General features: G+C 44.7%; 1 protein-coding gene across 3 annotated transcripts in view; it reads left to right on the top strand.

The window, feature by feature from the left end:
* Window positions 1–23,013, top strand: part of LOC137657810 (streptococcal hemagglutinin-like) — a 144,622-nt gene extending 121,609 nt beyond the window's left edge. For all 3 annotated transcript variants that reach the window (XM_068392337.1, XM_068392338.1, XM_068392335.1), the window contains 2 exons: window positions 6,692–9,270; window positions 21,761–23,013. In XM_068392337.1, coding sequence (XP_068248438.1) covers window positions 6,692–9,270; window positions 21,761–21,802 — 2,621 coding nt within the window. In that variant the 3' untranslated portion in view covers window positions 21,803–23,013. The remainder of the gene's footprint in view (window positions 1–6,691; window positions 9,271–21,760) is intronic.
* The last annotated feature ends 591 nt before the right edge of the window (window positions 23,014–23,604 follow it).

Here is a 23,604-nt window from a genome sequence, read left to right as displayed (position 1 = left end):
AAGATGGAATGCGACAGCATGCTGGTACGCATACAACCAGGTAAGCGGAAACACCCCTGCAGGAGGACAGACCACGAACACCTAGCAGACAGACTCCGGTTCGTGAAACCCCAGATGGAGAGTCCCGATAGCTATCCTTGCATTCAAGAAGGACATGCCATGGTTCAACGATTTAGTAAGGGCAGTTCGCTTGGCTGTTAACGGCACTTCACAGGTAGAGACCAGATAGCTGTAGCCTCAACTGGCTCTCCCTGGATCTAGTTAGAGGCTTATGGTGCCTCAAGGTTCACCTCTCCACCTTCAGACCTGAGGCGTAGGAGTTCTGTTCTGGCGCAACGACAGGAACAAGAGGCTCCGATGGGATTATCTCCGATTTGTTCGAAGGTGTGTAACCCTCTGACAGGTTTCGGAACGCTGCAGTAGGACTTCTCCTGGCTAGAGCTTACTCCTATGATGCTGACAAAGAAAAAGAAAGGACAGACAACCAACACCTCCTTCATGTTACATCCTTCACCCCCGTACCAGCAGGGATCTCTCACGAAAACGTACCACTTGTCTCCGATCGAGGCTACCCCACCCAACAGTCCACTCCATCGACAGAAGCAGACTGGCCTTCTCACGCCTCTCATCTAGTCCATCCAGACAGAAGGAGAACATAATATCTTACCTGCTCGTGGAGTTCCTGCCACCAACCAGAGAAAGGAAAGATGCCAAGACTGTCTGTAAGAACCGGTCATCAAAGATGGCAGCACCAGTTCAGGAGAGAGCTCAGAGTTCTTCACTCTCAGCAGTGATGGTGGCAATGGCTAGAGTGTTTCCCCCAACATTGAGAGAGGCTTTGAGACGTCAAGATGACCCACCCTGGGCTCCTATGGGTGAAAGCTCGTGGATATGAACGACAGCCATCACGACTTCGAATAGGACAACACTCTCCCGGGTTCAGAAGGAGACTGACCACGAGTTGTGGTAAGACCTGGCCTGCATGAAGGGGATTAATGGCCTGGACGACCCTTCGACAGTTCCTCCAGAGGGTAAAGACATGGTCTTAGCCCATCTGTATAGCACTCGGAAACCTACTAAGACTAGCGTTGTTCTGACCTGGTCGAGGGAATAGAAAGGTACCAGAAAGAGGGCCTTCTCCTATACAGTATTGCCGGAAGCACGCAGTCCCTTCGATCCAGCAATTCAAGACTCCTCCCTCTTCGCTTTGTCCAGCAGAGGACGTATTATGAATTGATGGAGGAGAACCTGTCAGCCTTAACACTAGATCTGGCGATAGACTCTGACAAAGGGCGTCTTGTTCCAGAGATTATCGGGGCTTCCTGTCGCCTTTATGGCAAGTGACACCCTGAACATTGAGAGGGTTACAAAGTATGTAATGCAAGCTACTTCGTGGCTCAATCGATGGTTGGGCCCTGTGAGCCACCTGATCAGAACAAAGGACTGGTCGCAAGAACACACTAGGGTGTCCATGTCAACTTTTCTTCTATCTGAGATGAGGACTGTTGAGTGCCTGGCTCATCAAATTGTAAACTTGTGAGCCAACATGATCCTTAAATGGAGGGATGTAGTGATAGAGAGGTTCCCCAGGCAAGTTCCGAGGATGGAGGTAACGAAACTGTGAACCTCGGCTATGAAATGGCCTAAACTATTCAACGTCGAGGACGTCAAAAGAACAGCGGAGTGTTGGTGGCAGACTAGTCAAGACACTTTCCTTCAAAAGGCAATGACATAGAGGTAGTATGTAGCCACTCCTCTGGCCAGGAAACCTCCACGCTCTAGACTTCAGGGGAGCAGCAGAAGTGTGGGTGCTCCCAGAGCATCATCCAAGAAGCCCTTTCCTGCTAGAGATGAGCTAAATTGAAGTCCAACCAGAAAGGAGAAAGAGGTAGCAGTCCAGTCGAGGCCATTCCAGCTAGAAAGGGCATTCCTCTCGCTTGTCCACTGGTGGGAGGGTGCAAACAACACCGGTGGCAAAGGTGGTTGGAGCATGGGGCTGAAGCTTGGACAGTCTCTGGGCTTCGGTCCGGGTATCGCATCCCATTCATGCAATCTCTCCCTCCCTTACTCAAACATCCAATTCCATCGAGTTCCTACATGAAGGAATCCGTGTAGGAACTATCCCTCAGGGCCAAAGTCCAGACCATGTTGGAGAAGGGTGCTCTCCAAGAGGTCCTAGATAGGTCCCTAGGCTTACAGTTGACTCTACTGTATAGGAGGCATCTGAATCTGGAGGCTGGAGACCTGTCAATGACCTGAGGATGGAGATGGCAGACACAGTCAGACAGGCAATAAGATCAGAGGACTTAATGTGCACGCTGGATTTAAAGGATGCATATTTCCAGATCCCAGGCCATCTGTCATCGAGGAAGTATTTGAGGATCTTTGTAAACGACTAACGATACTAGTTCAAGGTGCTGTGCTTCGGCTTGTCAACAACACCTCAGGTTTTCACAAGGGTCTTCGCCCTGGTGTCAACTTGGGCCCAAAGGACCAGCATTCGTCAATTGAGATACCTGGATGACTGGCTAATCCTAGCAGACTCGGTGACAACCCTTCTCCAACGCCGAGACAGACTCTTGAGTTTTGTCATGATTTGGGGATTGTGGTAAATCTCAAAATTCTCTTGCAATCATCACAGAGACTGATAGATGATCATACATTAAAAGGGTGGGGGGCCCATCTGCTGCATCACACGGACTCCGGGCTCTGGTCCGAGTCTGAAAGATAACAGCTCATAAACCCTCTGGAAATGAGGGCAGCCTTTTTGACCTTGCAACAGTTTCATCAGTTCCTGGCGGGTCACTCCATTGTGTTGGTGAGCGACAACACCATGGCGGTGGTTTACGTAAACAAGGCGGTATCTTATCTCAGCATCTTTGCCATCTAGCAGTGGAGATGCTAAGATGGGCAGAAGACAACTTGGTATCTCTATCAGCTCCCTTCATTCCCGGCAAAAAGAATGGTTTTTGAATCGTTTAGTAGCCAGGTTTCCCGGGGGTGGATCTGTTTGCAGCATCTCTGAACAGCAAGCTCCCGCTGTATTACTCCCCGGTGACAGATTCCGAGGCTCTCTGGCCAGATGTATTTCAACAACGGTGGGACAACATCGATGTCTACACATTTTCCCCATTTTGCCTGATGAGAAAAGTGCTCAACATGGCAAGATCATCCACCAAATTACCAAAAGACATTCATAGCCCAGCTATGGCATCCCGTGGAATGTTTCCCGGACCTTCTTCTGCTGCTAACAGAAGTCCTGAGAGAATTCCAATCACGTCACGATCTAATAAGACAATCACGTAAATATCTACCACAAAGCCGCAAAGTTCGTACGTCTTCACGCCTGGAGGTTATCCAGCATCTTGCAAAGAGAGGCTTTTTTCACTGTTGCAAAAAAGATGTCTACATATCTCCTGGAATCTTCAGCTAGTGTGTACCAGGCTAAGTGGACAGTCTTCAGTGGTTGGTGTCTTGGAAGGGTTGTCTCTCCTCTCGACGCCATTCCAGCAAGAGCGGATTTTCTTGTGTACCTTTGGGAGGAAAAACTCCCCTCAGTCTTGGTATTGAAAGGCTATTGCTCAGTTTTGAGCCTCGCCTTTAGATTGAAAGGAGTTAACATTTCCTCATCATTGGAGTTATTTCTCCTTGTACAGTTTCTAGCTTACTTGTCATCAGTCAGAAGTTAGACCATCTCCATGGTATGTTGTTCATGTTCTTTGATCTCTAAAAGGAGCTCCTTACGAACCGTTAGGCCAGGCATCGGATCTTCACCTGACCTGACGGTCTTCCTACTCACTGTGTCCTTGACCAAAAGAGTAAGTGAACTCCTTGGTCTTTCCTACGACATCTCTCATTTAAGTGGAAAGGGGACAGCTATGTTTGACTTCTTCCCTGAGTTTATTACCAAGACTCAAAATCCAAAAGTAGTGGATCCTTGGTTCGGGCCCTTCCGGATTGAGAGTCTCCGTAATGTAACCAGTGACTCGGATTAACTGCTGCTGTGCCTAGTGAGGGCTTTGAGGTGATACCTCAAAAAAAATTTAGGAGCGAGTTAGAGGACTCTTTCGTCAGCACAGGAAAGGTTTTGAGAAGAATCACTAAAAACACAATTTTGAGCATGGATTCGTAGGGTCATACAATGTGCCTTGACTTCTGAATCTTCTCTGCAAACGCAGAAACCTAGAGCTCACAACGTTAGGAGCATTAGTATGGCCCTAGCATTCAAGAAAAACTACTCAATGGCGCAGGTCCTTCGGGCAGGTGTGTGGAAGCGTCAAACGACCTTCACTGCCCACTACTTGCAAGACGTAACCCACAGGAACATGGAAACGTTCTCCACCGGACATGCATAAATGGTCTAAACACCTCAAACTACTTGATTGTCGAAAGCTACCTGGGATTAAGACTGGGGCGAATGACAAGAATGGCGGGTTCCTTTCTTTCATTTTCCCCCTCTCTTGCGGAACAGCATCTATGGTACTCTGCAAGCTGGCCTCCGCTGCAGGTAATATTGTAACCATTTCCCTTCTGTAACCTGGCATAGAAATATATACTGTATTTGATGGCCTATAGGGCACTTTTTTTCCCCAAAATTTTGGCTAAAAAAAATCGCCATGCGTCTTATACATCGTATGTGAAATTTGAGACCTACTGTAGACCTAGGCTAATCTAACCCAGCTTATGCTCAGTGCTATTACCTGCCCTAAGCTTCATGCATTCTTATTATATTTTTTTTTTTTTGGTATTGTATTATTACTGATTTTAAAAAAATGAATACGTTAAAATAAAAGCAATTGAATCAGAAATGCTGTGACTTGGCATTTATAAATAGCGGACAAAATGTAAACATTGAGTTATTGTTGCGTGCTCAGCAACCTTTTAACTTTTTCTTTCTTTAACCTTCGATAATTTTAATGGTATTGTATTGTTAATAATGGTAGTAATCAAATTCAGTTTATCATATTTTTCATTAAAAATCCAGGATCCAAATAATCCTCACTCTTTCTCCAGTCAAGCACCATCTTCTCTGTCACATCATACTGTCATTAGTGGTACTTTGTTACTGATGACCGAACGCAAACAAAATGGTTTTCCTCTTATGCAACGTGTAGAAATTTATAGGAATATGGCAAGTAAAATATTTGTAATAACATCTTGGTTATCACTTGCACGTGTAAATGCGTTTGTTTGTTCGTTATAATCGTCAATGAAATGTAAACAAAATAACGATTTCGGTTTTAGGCAACGTTTAAGAAAAACAATATAAAATTACTCTTATTTTAATTTTTTTTTTAATTACTAAGGATAAAGTAAGTAAAACAAAATTAATATTTTTATTACATAACCAATACTTGGTAAGATTCCTGTTGCTGCAAAAGCTAACTTATCCATAATGTGTACATGCGTTCGTTTGTTCATTATGATCGGTGATGAAACGTAAACAAAGCAATGGTTTTAGTTTTATGTTGCGTGTTCAGCAAAAACATGATATAAAATGGTCATTATCTAATTTATTAGGATTTTTAAGTATACAACAAAAGCTAACCTATGCACTGATGGTTTTGTAATTCGCCAGTTGTCTTATACAGCAGATATGACCCAAATTCATTCAAATTTTACTTAATTTTCGACCTAGTCTTATCCGAAAGTCGTCTTATGCGCGGAAATATATGGTATGTTTCTGTTTGTGTAATGTACAGCTAGACTGTTTTCAACAATATATGCACAAAAAACTGTTTTCCTGAATCTGACCTCCTGAAATGGAAATGCTTCTCATATGCCCGTGCTTTTTATAGGCTGCCAAATATGGTACTTGTTACATCCCCATATCACTTTTGCGAGGTGGGAATTATCAAAGAATCTTGTGACTTTGAGAATTCTTTCCTAGACAAGTCACATTGTTAGTATTACATAATCACAGGGATTGCTTAGGCTGCTAAATTGTGCAATTGCATGAGTTTTTAGGAAGGTGCTAGGATTATTCTTCTTTATGCGTGCGGAGCACGAAGAAAAACTGGGTAAAAAACCAGACAGTTGGTTAGGACTTTCACCCACCTTAGGGCGAGTCTTCCCCAATAAAGAGCGAAAGGGTTTGTATTAGTGATGGAACAAATGACAAATTAGAAAATGATTTGTATTTTTCCTAACGATACAAACCTTGAGCTCTTAAATTTGGCCCACCATTGTCTATCCCTCTGCAAGTCCTGCCTGTGATCAAAGGTGACGAGACAACCCAGGTGTGTGTGAGTGGGTTAGCCGGTACTACCCTCTAATCCCCCCGCTAACTAGTGGTGGGGTAGTTACAGTATACCTCACAAAAATTCTTAAGGCTACTCTTCCAGCTTTGCCAAAAGTATATTCCTTAATAAAGAGCTCAAGGTTTGTATCGTTTGGAAAAATACAAGTTATCAAATTTGTCATATTAATTTTCTCAATTTTTTTTCTATTTATATGAGTAAGGGGTATGGTAGTTTCATTAAAGGTTCCTAAATTATTCAGTTTTTCAGCATTTGCTTAGGTCTATTACCTACTGCAATCTCTGTATATGCAAAGTCTGATATACTAATGATTTATATTATTCTGAAATCTCCTTTTTTATGTTACAGCTTTAAAGCCAGTGTAATACATATAAAAGCCAATAATATAATATAAAAGCTGTCTTCTTAATCTGAATTATTAATTTTTCCAGGGTCTGGTTCTCCACAACGAACATCACCAGTGTTTTCTCAGAAGCACATACTACTTAAAAGGGCATTCATGGATATGATGAAAGGTTCTGAAAAAATACAAGAGACCACACAAGATGCCAACATGAAGATTTCATCCAAAGACAAACCATTAGAGGCATCACAGGCTGTTAGTTCTGGTGAAGAAAGCAAAGACTTAAGTGCAGTGAAAACAATTCAAAGTCATGTAAGCCAGGATGGGAAAGACACCTCAAACCAAGAGGACAAAGTTCAGCAATTACCTAAAATATGTGAGGAGCCTATAAAAAAAGAGGAGGAGAAAGTGTTTGATGCTGTGTCAGATAGTGTTAAAAAGACACTAATGAAATCCATTTCAAAAACAGACTCAACTGAAAGTGAAACAAAGTCAGGCGAGATGCACTCTGCAATTTTATTTTCTATGCTTTATGAAGAATTGCAGAGAACAAGACAAGAAGTTGAAAGACTAAGAAAGCAACAAGAAATGATGCTTACTGAAAAAAGCGATAAGGTAGAGGAGACAGATATAAAAAACGAGCACCTATTGAAAGATGAAACACTCAATAAAAACAGACCACAATCTCAAAAGAGTTCCAGTGTTGGTAACCAGAGTGATGATGACTCGGTGGAGATTTGTGAGGAGAAACCAGCAAAGATTAGCATTCGCAGTGACCTCCTTGCTACGTGCAGTCAAGCATCTATTACAGATAAAGTTTCAATACATACCACACAGGTATCGACAGCAGTGACTTGCAGTAATATTAGCCCCAAACCCTCCGTTAGTATACCAGATAGGCAATTAATTAGTCCCTCAGTTAGAAGTAGTTCCATGTTATCCCAAATGAGTCCAAAATCAAATCAAACAAGTCCCTGCCCATCTCAAATGAGCCCTTCTTTAAGCAGAAATAGTCCTGTTGTAAATCCGTTTGTTACTCAAGTTTCTCACCATCTTTCATATCCTTCACCAGTACAAACTGCTGCGGTATCTACTGTACAATCAACTTTACCACTCCCTCATACTAGCCCAACACCCTCTCACATTAATGTTGTTTCCTTATACTCGTCATCAGGAACACTCAAATCTAGTCCAGTGTTACCAAGAAACAGCCCTGTAATTTCTAGACAAAGCCCATGTTCATCGAACAGCCCCACAGTTCCTAAAAGCAGCCCTGCCTTGCCAAAAAGTAGTCCAGTCGCTCCCCTTTGCAGTCCACGAGCTTCAAAAGATAATACTCTTGATGATATTAATCCTGAAAATCTGCGCTCAAAGTATGGAATAAACACAGAAGTTGAAGTAATGCCTGTTCCTAATTGTGGCAAGATGCAATATAGTGAACCTCAGCCTCACACATACTTGGAAGTGATAGAGTATCAAAAACCACAAGATACACCACTTCTCTTGGAAGCTGTGAAAGGTCGACGCACTGAGAATAATACGATAAATGAAAGAGAAAGAGTTTTGGCACAAAGTTCTTTGGCTCAACACTTAATTGGTGATCATGTAAAACGACCAATGTATTCCCAAGCAGTTGACAATGAGATGAAACGCAGTCGTTTTTCAACCTCAGATCTTCCTGAATTTCCACCCAGCTCAGAAAAACCACCTCCCCCATTAAAGCCTGTAACGGCTCTTCAAAGAAGATACTCGGACAACATGGATTCAAGGAAACCAGAACCTATAATAGTCAGTTTTCCACCTCCTAACAATGGGCCAGGTTTCCCATCAACATCAGAGCATGGTAACTCAGCCCTAAGTTTTCCCCAGCCAAGGTCAAGTGTAACGCAGAATGCAATTCTTCCTCCGCACATGAGAAGATGTACTGATGTTAACAATGATAGAATCAGAGATTATCAGCATCAATTCAATTTGCAACATCAACAATATCAGCCCCAAATAAGGCCTTGTATACGTACCCCTGCATTGAGAAGTCTTGGGCCAGATAAAGCAACTATTTTTCCGATACCAGCCCCATCATCATCAGGTATACAACCATATGGAAAATCACACACCCCTCCAACAGCAAGGAGTAGTGTAATGGAGCAGCATAAAGTTTCATTAGTTGAACCCTCTGGTGTCGGCATTTTTCCAAAACCAAATATTCAGTCGAGCTTTGACTCTCAAATAACTGGTGCTACTAATCAGGAAAGGTTACAGCCATCTTCTGGACCTTTTGAAAAAACACGTCAGCCACAAACATTTGCAGCTCGAGTTCTTGTCCGTGATTCTGTTCCAGAAACAGTGCCTCGCCTTCCACCTCCCTCTTATCAAAGTCAGCACTACTCAAACTGTAATCCTCACTTATCAAGTGTTATGCCTAATCATCCTTACATGAATAATATGCACCTTACACCAGGGGCAAATCTACACCATATGGTAACTGAAGGTTTGATCAGAGGTAGTCTCCAGCCTTCGTCAACAAATATTCTTAGTCATAATAGTAGTCCAAGAATCAATACAAGTTCAGGCAGTAGTGAAAGGAAAAGATGTCTTAATTGTCCCCAACCAGCAAAATTTTTATGCTCTGGATGTAAAAAAGCTTGGTACTGCTCTGAAAATTGCCAGGTAGGTCACTTTTTTCATATTTTTAATCTGTAGATTAAGATGAAAATTTTTTTCAATTCTGATATTATTTAGATATTAGATAGTTGCTTCGTAATCTTAAATGCCTGAAGGTCGAATATTTCTGATGCCCCTCAGTAACACAAAGATTATTATTTCCAAAGTATTCAAAATTATAAACTGCATTTGTTCCAACACGGAGTACTTACCTCGAACTACTTTCTTAGGAGTATATGGGAATCTCTTCCCAACCGACCAGAATTTTGTGTAGTTTCCCCTATCTCCGTTTTCTATAGTGGGTCCCTCTGTGGCGGATGAATACTTTGCCCTGAGGCGACTCGGGTCAGCGAGAGCGCGTGGCCAGGTCTCGGTCACCAGTAAGTTTCTGGTCGCGGCGTGATTAACATCTCGCCGCTCTCTCTCACATTCCGTGCGGCCCTTTGTGTCCCCAACCCTTTGTGTTCCCACGTGTTTAACGTTTACCTTATATCCACCTCTTTCCCCTGTGTTCTTGTGTTGCTTGGTGCTTTGGTGTACGATTATGGAGCACCCATGTCGTTGCCCCGGGCCTAATGCTGGTAAATCTTGTGATGCGTTCCTCTCTAAGCCGGAGGTTGATCCCCATACCTTGTGTTCGTCCGCCACGTGTCCGGAGTGCGAGTCTTGGCCCGAGATCCAGTTGGCACTCTACGGTACCAAGAAGAAGAAGGCGTCCAAGAGATTCCCCAAGAAGGCGAGTACCGCCTCGTCCTTGGCGTCGTCCACGGCTCAGTCGGAGAAAGGTTCCCCGCCATGTGTTTGTGTAGGAGTGTGGGGGGCCTGATGGGAGGGCGGGAGTGTGCTCGGGAGACGAGGTTCTGGTCCCTACAGGGCCCGTCTCTACCGAAGACCCAGTGTGGAGTAAGACTGTTCCGGCTCCTTCCCCCGCATCGTGGCTATGCGTTTCAGGTGCTTCAGCGACCGGGACAGAAGCGAACAAAGAGAGTCCGCCGGCATGCTCGTCAAATCCAGACTCTATCTAGGTTCAATCTTTATTACCCAGCAGGTCTCTCGGCCCGTAAGACCACCCCCGCCTCCTAAAGTATGTCTCTCCTAAGAAAGTAGTTCGAGGTAAGTACTCCGTGTTGGAACAAATCACAAATTTTTAGTAATTTGTATTTTTCCTAACAGTACCCTTACCTCGAACTACTTTCGGGTTATGGCCCGCCCATCCTTCCCCACCCGAGTGTCTTACAGGACTTTGATACCATATTTAGCAAAAACTTACTGGTGACCGAGACCTGGCCACGCGCTCTCGCTGACCCGGGTTGCCTCAGGGCGAAGTATTCATCCGCCACAGAGGGACCCACTATAGAAAACGGAGATAGGGGAAACTACACAAAATTCTGGTCGGTTGGGAGGAGATTCCCAGATACTCCTAAGAAAGTAGTTCGAGGTAAGTACTGTTAAGAAAAATACAAATTACTTAAAATTTGTGATTTTTTACAAGAATAAATTTCTTCTGACTAATTTTATGAGGAGCTTTTCGTTTCGCTACATTTATATTTGTCACAAGTAAAAATAATTTTGTTCCACTGCTTATACAAACCTTTTTTTCCTTTAAAGTAGATATATGTCTTCAGCAGCACTGAAACAGCTATTCAATAATTAATAAGGTAGTTGTTAACAACAGGTGTTGTGAGGAGGCACTTTTGTCTTTGGGTGTAATGGGTACAAACTTGTTTCATTTCTCTCTTGATTGTAGAATTTCTTTGGCTGTAATGGGTACAAACTTAATATGTTTCATTCCTCTCTTGATTGTAGAATCTTTTCGAGCATTCATTTGTGATGAGTTTTTTTGTTTTTTTTTCTTGATTGCTCTCACTCGTAAGCAGAAGTACATAAAAAGTTAAGCATGTGCGGAAGTAAATTGGTTGCCTATGAGGATATAAACCTTCAAAACTCTGTGTTGTTTACCCTTGTGAAGGGGTGACTTTAGGCAGTTCCATCCCCTTTGGAGTGTTGATATTGTTCTTCTGATCATGAAGATGATGAACTTTTCTTGACTTAGTGTCACATATACCTGTGTGTCAGATAGTGAAAATTATTCGTCTTACTGGCTTACCTTGTGCCGATAATGTTTCCCCAAAATTGTGACAAGGCCCCAGTTTAATGGTTTGTGTTGCAGCAGAGGAAGCACTTATAGCTGCCTTCACACAGAGAGCAGTCATCATTGGTTGTCTTGTGACATTAAGATCTAATGGTTAGTACAGAGGAGTGTCTTTTTTTTTTTTTCATTGGACATATCTTAACTGATTTCCTGACATAGTCTTGTGGTAAGGCCTTTTGCTCTGAGATCCTTTGGAATTATTGCAATCGTTGTCCTGCTGGCACCTTCATGATCAGTCAAGTGAGCATGAGCCAGTGTTACAGTACTGCTGTACTGGGAGCAGGTGAGCTGTCTCACTTATCAAACATAAGCACTGTATGCCAGGGGAAGGGGATAATCTCTATTGCAGTAAGGAGGATTGTTCCTTGCCCTACTAAGCAGTCTGTGCCCACTGACTGGTACCCTTGGGTTTGCCAAGTGATCATGAGCCTAGTGTTACAGCCATTGCTGTTAAATAACTTGCTGGAAAATGGTCCTACCCAGACCAGTCTCCAGTAGGTTAATTGTTTTTCACTATTTCTTCATGCCAATACAGAGATCATGTATCAGCTGGTTCCTTAGGGGTCAGTTAGGAATTGTGAGCCTAGTATCATGGCACTGCTGTTTCCAGAGTTGTAGTCAAAAGGTCCTATCTCTAATATTTCCACCACTGTACATTAGGGTTAGAGTTCTCTTGCTTGAAGGTACACTAAGACTCACTATTCTATCTAATTTTTCATCCTCTTGTCTTGTTAGTTTTTACAGTTTATATAGGAAATATCAGAAAATTTAAGTAATTTCTATTTTCCTAACGATACTTACCTCGAGTGTTTTAGTTTTTACAGTTTATATAGGAAATATCAGAAATTTTAAGTAATTTATATTTTCCTAATGATACTTACCTCGAACTACTGTACTTTCATAGGAGGACTGGTATAAAACCACTCCGCTCCGACCAAAATGATTCAATTCCCACCCCCACATTGCCCGGCCGCCATCTTGACCTCAGGTCCTCAGTTCTCGCTCCAACCTTCGCCCACTCTCTGAGTGCCGGTTCACCAGGGGACGGATGGGAGGGCCATAACCCGAAAGTAGTTCGCGGTACGTATCGTTAGGAAAAATAGAAATTATTTAAAACTTCTGATTTGTTCCGACAAGCGATACTTACCTCGAACTACTTTCATAGGAGACTCAGACTTAAAAGGAGGGGGTGAACTGGGATCAGGGCCACCCTGACCTCAGGGGTAAGAAGTCCCATGGTAGATGGATGGGCATACCGGGGGGGGGGGGGGGATGAGTATCACCACACATTAATAATACACCTAGCAATCAATTGATAACTCACCTATTCAAACTCACATTCGTTCCTCCCGCTCTAAGGGCACAGGGTATGCAGGGGGGGGGGGGGTTCAGGAAGGTCCTCCTCGTAATGTCCTTTAAGTAATGGGCTGTGAAAGTAGACTGCCCCTTCCAGACTCCGGCCTTTAAGATCTGAGAAACTGCCATGTTCTTGGAGAAGGCCAAGGAGGTACCCAAGCCCCTGATGTCGTGAGGCTTAGCATGCTTGGGGGCAAGGCACTCGGGAAGTCTCATAGGCCCTCTTAATGACCTCTCGCAACCAAAAGGAGACCGTATTCCTCGACACTGCCTTCTCAACCAGGCCCGCGGAGATGAAGAGGGAGGCGAGACCCGGGCGGTACCTGGCTGTTCTACTCGAGTACTTCCTGACTGCTCTTACCGGGCATAGGAGTAAGTCTTCTGGGTCCCCCGAGGAGGCTATCGCTGGAACAGAGAACTCCTTGAACCTTGAATCCACCACCGAAGGCTTCTGCGTCTTCGCCACGAAGAATGTAGAGAATCTAAACGAGAGGTCTTTCCACCCTTTGGAGTGGGAGACCTTGCTGGAGAGTCCATGCAGTTCGCTCACCCTCTTGTAGGATGCCAAGGCCAACAGGAATATTGTCTTCAACGTGAGCTCCTTGTCCAAGATATCCTTCAGGGGCTCGAACGGGGGTCTCTTCAGGGAGTCCAGGACCCTGGCGACATCCCAAGCGGGAACCCTGGAGGCTTGCGGCGGGCATGACTGCTCGAAGTTGCGGGTCATCATGGATAACTGATCCGAGGCACCTAGGTCCAGGCCTTTCAGCTTGAAGACCTCCCCAGGGCAGCCCTAACTCCTTTGACTGCTGGTACCGAGACCTTCTTCTCCATCCTCAGGAAGATTAGGTAGTCTGCTACCATGGGGATGGGAGCCTCCAGTGGCTTCACTCCCTTATTCCTACACCATTTGCAAAAGGTATCCCCCTTGGCCTGATACACCGCGGCAGAAGATTTTCGCAAATAAGCCGCAATGTAGGAGGCTGCTGAACCCGAGAAACCATCTCTCTTCAGCAGGCACCCAATAGTTGCCATGCGTGAAGGGAGAGCACCTGCGGGCTTTCATGGGACCTTAGGAAGTGCAACTGACACAGGAGGTCTTCTCTTAGAGGAAGAGGCCACGGGGGATATGACGCTTGAGCCTGAAGGTCTGCGAACCACTCCCTCTCGTGCCACCACGGAGCCACGAGGATCATCCTCGCGTCCCTGGACCGGAGGAGCCGTTCAAGACCTTCCTGAGGACCCCGAAGGGTGGGAAGGGGTAGATGCCCATGTTGTCCCAGGAGTGCTGAAACACTTCTTCCATCTCGGCCCCTGGGTCTGGTACTGGGGAGCAGTAGACCGGGAGCTTCGCGTTCAGTATCGTCGCGAACAGGTCTATCACAGGGGAACCCCACCTCTCCAGGACTTCCCTGGCCACCATTCGGCATTTAGAACCTGGCCCTTCCTGCTTTGACGTTTCATTTTCCTGGAATGAACCGAGCCATGAGGTCTATGTGTCTCCTCTCGGCCCATTCCAGGATATTTTCTGTTATGAGGCAGAGCTCCCTGGAGCAAAGGCCTCCCTGTTTCTTGACATACGCCACCTCTGTGGCGTTGTCGCACATCAGGGCTACTGTCCTGCCCTCTAGCTCCCCTTCGAAGATTGACAGGCCCTCTGAATGGCCAAGATCTCCAGGATGTTGATGTGGAGAGCTCTCTCTGCCTGCGACCACTGGGCTGGTGCTGTGTGAGAGGCCAGGTGGGCGCCCCAACCCTCCCTGGAGGCATCCGTGAAGAGCAACGTCTCCGGGGGGAATCCGTCAGCAGGGTGCCCCGCCTGGAGTTTTCCGGCAGGGACCACCACTGTAGGGCCACCCTCCCATCGGGGGACAGTGGGACCACCTGAGTGGGGGAACCAGTCTGGCACCAGTGATCCTTCAAGTTCCACTGTAGGGCCTCAGTTTCATCCTGCCCTGAGGGACCAGTTTCTCTAGGGAGGCCAGGTGACCCAGTAGCCTCTGCTAGTCCTTAGCCCTCATAGGGAGGCCCTTGGAGGAATGGCCTGGAAATCTCCCCAAGGTTCCTGATGAGCTCCTCGTAGGGGAAGGCCCTCTCCAAGGTCGTGTCCAGCTCCATCCCCAAGTATACTGTCCTTCTCACAGGTGTCAGCTGGGATTTTTCCATATTTCCCACGATACCCAGCTACCCGCAGAAGGCTAACAGAACGTCCCGTTGCTGCTCTAATAGTCCCTCTGACACTGAAAGTAGCAACCAATCGTCTAGGTAACGCAGGAGTCGAAAGCTGCGTTTGTGCGCCCACTCCGACACCAGGGAGAACATCCTTGTGAAAATCTGAGGCGCCGTGGATAGGCCGAAGCATAGGGTGGTGAATTGGTAAGTTACCTGACCCCACTTCAGCCTTGATAGACTTGTTCAGGGCAGAGAGGTCTATCATGGCCCTCCAACCCCCCGGGGACTTCTGGACTATGAAGAGTCTGCCGTAGAAGCCCGGGGAGTTGTCGGACACCGGTTGGAGGGAGCCCTTGAGCAACATGGTGGAGATCTTCGCCTGGAGGACTACCTTGTGGGAGTAGTCCTAGGATGCAAGGTGTCCGCCCCAGGGTCCCTTACCAGGGTAAGGGTCTCGTCCAGGAAGGGGACCCGGTAGTCTTGCTTCAGAACACGTCCTGTCCATGGGTTCGTTCCAGAATCCTCCCAACTTTGCCAATGTTTTGGAGGCATTCATCCACCGGTGGCGGGGATAGTGGAGGGGGTGGCTTCTAGCCTTACTTCCTCCTAGGGACCCGGGCTCCTCTGGCTCTCCTGGAGGAAGAGGACCTGGGCTTGAAGGGACCCGAGAATCCTTGAGGTGCCTTGAAGGAGGGCTGGTGGGAGGAGTGCCAGGACCTGCCTTCCTTCATGAGTCTCTCCATCATCTGCTCCACCAGGTTCTCTGGAAACAGACCTTCCCCTTCCACTGGGGAGTTTTTAAGCAACCTGGGGTCTCTGTCCGGGGTCCTTGAGCCATCTTAATGGCTATGGTCCAGGATCGGAGAAGCTCTCGGAAGAGGTTCAGGCCTGCTTCGTTGGAGAGATCGTGGCTGGTGTGGAAAGTGGCCACTGCCGCAGACCAAAAGTCCAACCAGGACATGGCGTGGGACAGGGACCAAGCGGAGGACTCCATCGACAGGGTCTCCTGTAACGAGAAGGCCTGGCCTCCTTAGGCACCGTCCCCAGGGCCCTTTCCACCGCCGTGGCGAAATCCAGATCCCTGGGCTCTTCCACCTTACTCAGGTTGTTCAGGTCCCAGATCCAGGCTAGGACCCTCCCGAACATCGACGTTTCCTCCGGTGTTGTGTCCGGCAACACCAGATCCCCGTCGAACCTGCGGGGGTAGCTGAGGGCTCCACTCAAGCGGGGAGACCCGTATCGAGGAGAGCCTCTGGGGGGGCGGGAGCCGTCGTGGGCTTGCCCGCCTCACTCGAATGGGGCCCCACCACGCCTTGGGAGCTCACACCCCTAGGCTCCCGCTGTGGGGTCACTGGGGGACCCTTACCCACTTTTGGCCGCACGGGGCATGTCGCTGGTCGGAAAGCCGAAGGACTGGCCGGAGAGCCCCCGGGAGTCGACCATGCGCTCCTCTCTCCTCTCGGGGACCCCCATCCCACCGGCAGCCCCTGCTGCGGTGGACGGTGGAGCTCACTCGTCAAACCTGCGGGGGCAGCCGAGGGCTCCACCCAAACGGGGAGACCTGTATCGAGGAGTGCCTCGAGGGGCGGGAGCCGTCGTGGGCCTGGGAGTAGACCACGGGCCCCGCTCTCCTCTCGGGGACCCCCGTCCTAAGGGCAGCCCCTGCTGCAGTGGGAACGGGAACCCCTACCGGCCTTCCTTGGTGAATGGGAACTGCCATGTCTGCGATGCTGCCTGTCCCTCCTCCTGCTGCTCCTGCGGCGCTTGTGCTGCCTCCGGGACGACCTAGAATATTTTTTAGAGTACCTCGAGGAAGACCGCGAACGGTTCCTCTTGGCCCCCCCCGTGCCTTCTCACGCGGGAGGAGGTTCTGTCCGAAGATCGATCTCCGTCAGAAGAAGAAGGAGAACGCTTGGCTCTCTTCTTTTGTGAGGTTTGTCGTTCCGCGGGGTCACTGACCAGGTCTTTCCCACCACGGGGTTGCTGACCCGACCGAGGAGGATGGTTCGGGGTGGGTGCATCGCACTCCGAGGTCTCCTTCGTCCCAAGGCTGCTCGTTGTCTCTCGGCGAACTACCCGGGTTTCTTGGCACGACCGACCAGGGCGGCGGAACATCAGAAGAGCCCGTCACACAACGCCCACGATATGGATCGCACGTTCCCGATGACGGACCTGGAACGACACAGAAGGCAGTTCCGTTACCAGGGTTACGGCCAGAACCGTTACCAAGGGGGGCACCTCCGCACCACGAGTTTGAGATACAAACTCCTCCATGGAGGGGGTACCCACAAGGAGAAAGCGTGCCCACAAAGGCAAAAACAAGGGATCCGTCACAGGGACCTCACCCGACGAAACAATCTGTTGAGGCCCGGCAACAGACTCGCCTACGTCTCCTCCATGGACGGGGACTGGGGATGACCTTGGGGACTTCACCTGTACCGGAGTCGTCCTGTACCGGAGTCGTCCTGGCAGAGGACGACTCTACCAACGTTTCCCTCGACTTAGTACGTTTCTACTTCTTGGCCTTCTTCTTCTTCTTCATCCCGTCTAACTTCCATTGCCAGTCGGGCCAAACGACGCTTTCAGGGCAGGTAGCATCCTTCGTGCATCTTTGTCCCCGACACGTGGAACAAGAGTATGCGGGTCAACCTCTTCTTTGGACAAGAAAGCGCCACACGCTTTCTCCGCAGAAGGGCCAGGGCAACGACGATGAGCCTCCATCACAGGGCAATGATACACACACAGGGAAAGAAAGGACACCGGAAAACACAAGGGAACACGAGGAGACCACGTGGGAACCATGAGGTCAGGGTCAGAGCGGGAGCGAGGTGGAGACGTGTGCACGTAGCGACCGACCAGCGAGAACTGAGGACCCGGCCGGGCATTGTGGGAGTGGGAATTGAATCATTTTGGTCAGAGCGGAGTGCTCTTATACCAGCCCTCCTATGAAAGTAGTTCATGGTAAGTATCTCTTGTCGGAAAAAATTTATTTTAATGTTATTACTACTTAGACTATTTTATTTTTCCTTGTTACCTTTTCTCAGTGGGCTATTTTCCATGTTGGGGCCCCTGGGCTTATAGCATCCTGCTTTTCCAACTAGGGTTGTAGCTTAGCAATTAATAATAATAATAATAATAATATGGGTGTCGTTTACCCTACTCCTCATGCTGTTAAAAAGAGTAACCGATGGAGCTCAACTGACGACAGGTACCAGTGGGTTCTGATAAGAATCACAAACTTGCTGTAAGAGGGAGGGAATGTTTACATCAACTTCTGGTTCACCTTCCCTCTTCCCCCCATCCTTCCAGACTTGACCAGGTTGAGGACCTCAAAAGGGTGTAAAAGAGGAAGATGTTATAGGTGGTCCTGATCAGGGACTAGAGAAAGTTGCAGAACCTTCTGAATCCTGATCCTGCAGACATGACGGTACCTGGAGGTTTGGCCACAGCTATCTCATAGAGTTGGAGCCCTTGCAAGAGACTGCGTGATGGATCACGGAGTCCTCTCCACCGCCGCCTGCATGAAACTTCTCGGGAGTCGACATGCCCACCCACACTGACGAGAAAAGCCGTCAGAGCTACAACTTGACCAGCTTATTTGATAGCTGGGAAACAAAAGCATCCCTCTTTTAAAACCAGTTAACCCACTGGAATACTAACTAATGTATCAAGCAAGTAACTGCATTCCCACCATACAGCACAAGACTCCTGTACTTCTTCCAAATCTCTGGGGTCAAAATCTGTAGTCTTTGCAAGGTATGTCCCATGCCTTACCACTCTCAAGCCTGGAGATAGCTTGGAGGGTGGCCATAGCAGAAGAATCTTTGGCACAGACTCATGGAACGAGAAGGATGCGGCTTCTAACGAGTCTATCCAAGGGGAGCTCCCCGACAGTGCACGCACTGACAGGTCAATCATAAGCAGATGATGTGACAGATTCTGGCACAAATTGTAAAGAACGAGTGTAGCAGGACTGTTTGCCTGACCAGAAGTGAGATAGAGCGCAGATCTGACCAACTTGCACCAGAACCAACTAAGGCTGCAACCTTGAGGGGGCCTGATCAATGATCAAGGCTAACCCAGACTTAGAAAAAAAAAAGTAGCCAATAACTTCCATAAAAGGTTCTCTGATCCCATTCTAGTATGTGTAGGAGAAAAGAGCTGTAGTCCCCTCACATTTCAAGGGTAGAGGGTCTGGAAGGCTGTTAAGGAGATCTACTGTCTCCCCGCAAAAATTAGTATTCTGACTAAAGGTCAGAACCTGTTAAGTGATTGGGGACTTTGATGGTAGATGAAGATCTCTGGCAATGATCAAGGCAGAGAGGGGTACCTTGTACACTTCCCTCTGATGATGAAGTGGGGGGGGGGGGGGGGTTGAGCCTTGAGACCCATGACTCAACTGCACTTGAGAGCGCAATGACAACTTAATTAGATGTCAACTTCTGAGAGAAGCAGCAGCCATCGTCCAAGAAGCAAAGGTGAAAGCGAGTGCCCCAGCTTTTTAACACATGGCTGGCAGATATATACAACCCCTGCCCCAGTGCAGTAGCAAGACATTCCCTGCACTGTGGTCACCCTTGCCTCCCCCCACCCCAAGGAAAGGTGGTGTTCTCAAGATCCATATAAGTGCAACAACGACTGTTTTTCCTTGTCTTCTTAGAAGAAATACAAGAATTAGAAGGAGGTGGTACAGAATTTCTGCTTCACCTTACAAACTTCTCCTCGGGCTATGTAAGTCGCGGTCTATGCCATCGTTGATGACGAAGCTCTCCAAGGGGTGAGAATCACATGGGTTGCTACATCAACAGACTGCCCTCTTTCCAACACGGGACACTGCAGTTTCCCATTCAGAGGAGGGAGCAGAGTTCACCATCCAAGTAGGAAAGGTGAGGGAGGGCCCTCAAGCCTGACAAATATAAGGCAGACAGCAGATGGACCTGTGTAATTGGGTCATGGAGAGGTGGTGTTTGCAAGAGCACTACTGTCAACCATGCCTGACCTCCCTGAGCTTCTACTTCTTAGAAGAAGCATCAAAATTGAAGGAGGATGTGGGAGAGGAGTTTAAAGAAGAAAGGAAATGAATCACTTCTTCCATTTACAAATTTCCTCCTCAACATCTTCATGCTCGGTCTTTTATTAATTAATAGACCTGAGCAACTATCGCTAACAAAGCTTCCCTAAGGGGGGGAACCACAAGAGAAGCATCAGGCACACTGTGTAGCATTTGTAACATTGACATGTATTGGCAGCCACAGGCACAAGGCAGAGATGACAGACACAGGGGAACAACACTAATCTAATGAAGGGAAGTGGGCACCAGAATGTACTTACAGGTTTACTGGCTTTGAAACCTGTAACGCCTTTACTCTGTGTTACTCTACTCTTACAGGGGCGGCATAACCCTGCAAGGGACACTGGGGTGAAGTACCTTTACAGTAGCTACCTATTCCCTCAATGACATCGAGGGCCTACTTGCAAGGAGGCCTTCCCTAGGTTACTTGTCGTCGGCAGTCTGCAAGAAAGAGCTTCCAATACATGGACTGCAGCGATCACCTCATACTCCACAAGCATTTAAAGATCTTCCCCCAATGTAGATATAAGTTCTCTCTGCTCGTGAAGCATAGTGTCTGGCAACTTATGGGCATTACCTAGATTAGCTTTCTTGCTCCTCAGCATTAATACCTGCCTAAAGGAGGCTATGCTCTACACTGTGTAAAAATGGTGTAATTGTAACTGTAACTATCGTGTTCCTATTATACAAAATGAATCTATAGTCAGTTGGGACAAAGCGTATCAGTTTCATATACTGTATACTTGCAATTCTGCTTTGTTCCATTATTAAACAAGAAGCTGATATCAAAAGATTAAATAGCTTTGTATAGGACACAACACTACATCCATGCTCATTGCGGATGAAAACAAAAGTGAGGGATCTTTGACAGGCGGGGGGTGGGGCTACTCACCCGTGGACACACCCGACATTAACAACTTCATTAATGGTTTTAAAGCCATTCCCTATAGTGAAGGACAAGAAGCTTGTATACCTGTAGGAACAAATGCAAGATTTGTATTGAGTAAATATAATGGTAACTATATAAAGGGGTGAGTCTGCGTGTGTAGAAGGAATTCTCTGACTGGAGACTTTTTCTGCACAGTCTGGTAACCTTTTATTAAAAATTTATTGATTTATGTAGCTTGGGATAGGAATAACTAGGTTATTCTGTACTATATAGAGATTGCAAAGAGTGGGAATTTAATAGTTGTTGGCTACCATGATTGAAAAACAAAATTAAATTTTACAGCTTTAGTTTGACAGATGGTTATTTCTTAGGGCATAACTTTACATCAACTTGAGAAAAAAAGAATGTTCAGATATAATATACATGAACCTTTCAGGGCTGTCTAACCTTTTTGGGTTACCTGAAGAAATATGCGAATTGCAAAATAGTTGAAAGTTGAAAAACTTTATATCCTTTTGTTGTAATGTATTGTATGTGTGAAATGAAGCATATTATGTATGCAGTAACTTGAACTGTTTAAAATATGCAATAAATCCCATATTAAATATTTCTTTGGAAAATACTTCACATAAAAAAAGGCAGAGAAAGTTACATAAAGAGGTTGATCGAGATATACGCTTATAAATTTAATTTTTATATCTTTATTTCCTGGAAAAAGTATTCATAAGAATGCTGATATCTTTATGAGTTTAGTGAAAATGAGCCTTGCATTATAATGTTGATCACTGTAAATTTAGTGTTGACTTTAATCTTTTCCTAACCAAATATTATTACCCTTTTTCTTTTACTTTTACAGCGTGAACACTGGGTTATCCATAATACAAGTTGTGTTGCTTGAGCTAAAGTGGATCATGCTGTGAATAATGAGACTACTACTGTTAGAAGAAATTTTGTACCTGAAGCTCTACAGAGAATTTTTGACTCTGGTTGAAAAGAATTTAACTCTTGAGTGGTGTATATAATATGACGTTTTCATAAGAAACTCGCTAGCTTTATACAAGAAGCTGTCAGATGTGAAACAATCCAGTGTTTTGAGAACTTTAAGTAATCAAATGTGGATTTTCTGAATATCAGGATTTGTATGAAATCTAGTTAATACTGTAATGAATTCCTAGTGAATTTTGTTATTACTGATTTTTAGCAATTCCTAGTTTTATAATGTTTGATCGCCTTAAATTATTTACGAACGGTGAGAGATCAATATTCTATTTAAAGTGTTGGAAATTACAATAATTTTAACAAGTGGTTTTAGTGTACAGTTAAGTCAATATACTAGTCTAAACTTGAATTAGCAACCAGTGTGTATTCTTCCTGTTGAGTCGCAAGAAGCTGCAGTACTTGATAGAAGTGTTAATTATGTCAGGTGCTATGAATTATTTTACGTATTTTTGTTGCATTTCAAGGATATTCAATTTAACAAAAATATTGTACAGATTTGCATATAATTAATTTCATATTTTTGTTAAAGTGTGCCATAATGTAAGATTATTTTTATACATATCACATACTTATTTATTAATTTTCTGTTAAAAATTGTGTTGTTTTCCTGGACTCCTACAGAAAACCTAATTACGATGACATCAATCTTAATATTCATATTTTTGATATCTTTGTTACTTTTTCATGTGATTACATACATACAGTATATTGACTATAATATAAGTCTTAAGTTGTGCGAGTGTTCCAAACTTTGAAAGAAAACTCAGTGGACATATATACTCCTCGATTCTACGATCGGCTAATTACAGAAGAACGCCTTCTTGCAAAACAGTATTCACGTTTTTGTACCAAAACCATGTTATCTGAAACTTGGCTTTGGTAAACCAAAATAAATCATTATTATTTTAACATTCATGTACTGATGAATATTTCATTGTGAAATATAACAACTTTAAGACAAGCCCATTGTTGACCTTAACTTCCTCTTATGTAGACACTTTAAAACTAAACTTGATATTAAAAATTTCCATGACATTGAAAGTTTAGACACTTAATTTTCTGCTCTTTTATCATTTACAAATCTTATAATACATATGGCCTAAGTTTAGATAACTTACTATAATAAATAAATAAATAAATACACAAATACACATATACACATACATATACATATACATATACACACACACACACACACACACACACACACATATACATATACATATACATATACATATACATATATATATATATATATATATATATATATATATATATATATATATATATATATATATATATACATATATATATATATATACATATATATATATATATATACATATATATATATATATATACATATATATATATATATATACATATATATATATATATATACATATATATATATATATATATACATATATATATATATATATATACATATATATATATATATATATATACATATATATATATATATATATATACATATATATATATATATATACATATATATATATATATATACATATATATATATATATATATACATATATATATATATATACATATATATATATATATATACATATATATATATATATATACATATATATATATATATATATACATATATATATATATATATATACATATATATATATATATATACATATATATATATATATATACATA

The sequence above is a fragment of the Palaemon carinicauda genome, chromosome 18, assembly GCF_036898095.1.
Source record: "Palaemon carinicauda isolate YSFRI2023 chromosome 18, ASM3689809v2, whole genome shotgun sequence".
In the NCBI taxonomy this organism is placed as follows: Eukaryota; Metazoa; Arthropoda; class Malacostraca; order Decapoda; family Palaemonidae; genus Palaemon; species Palaemon carinicauda.
Note: the sequence above shows the minus strand (reverse complement) of the source record. Positions and strands in the feature narration are given on the sequence as shown.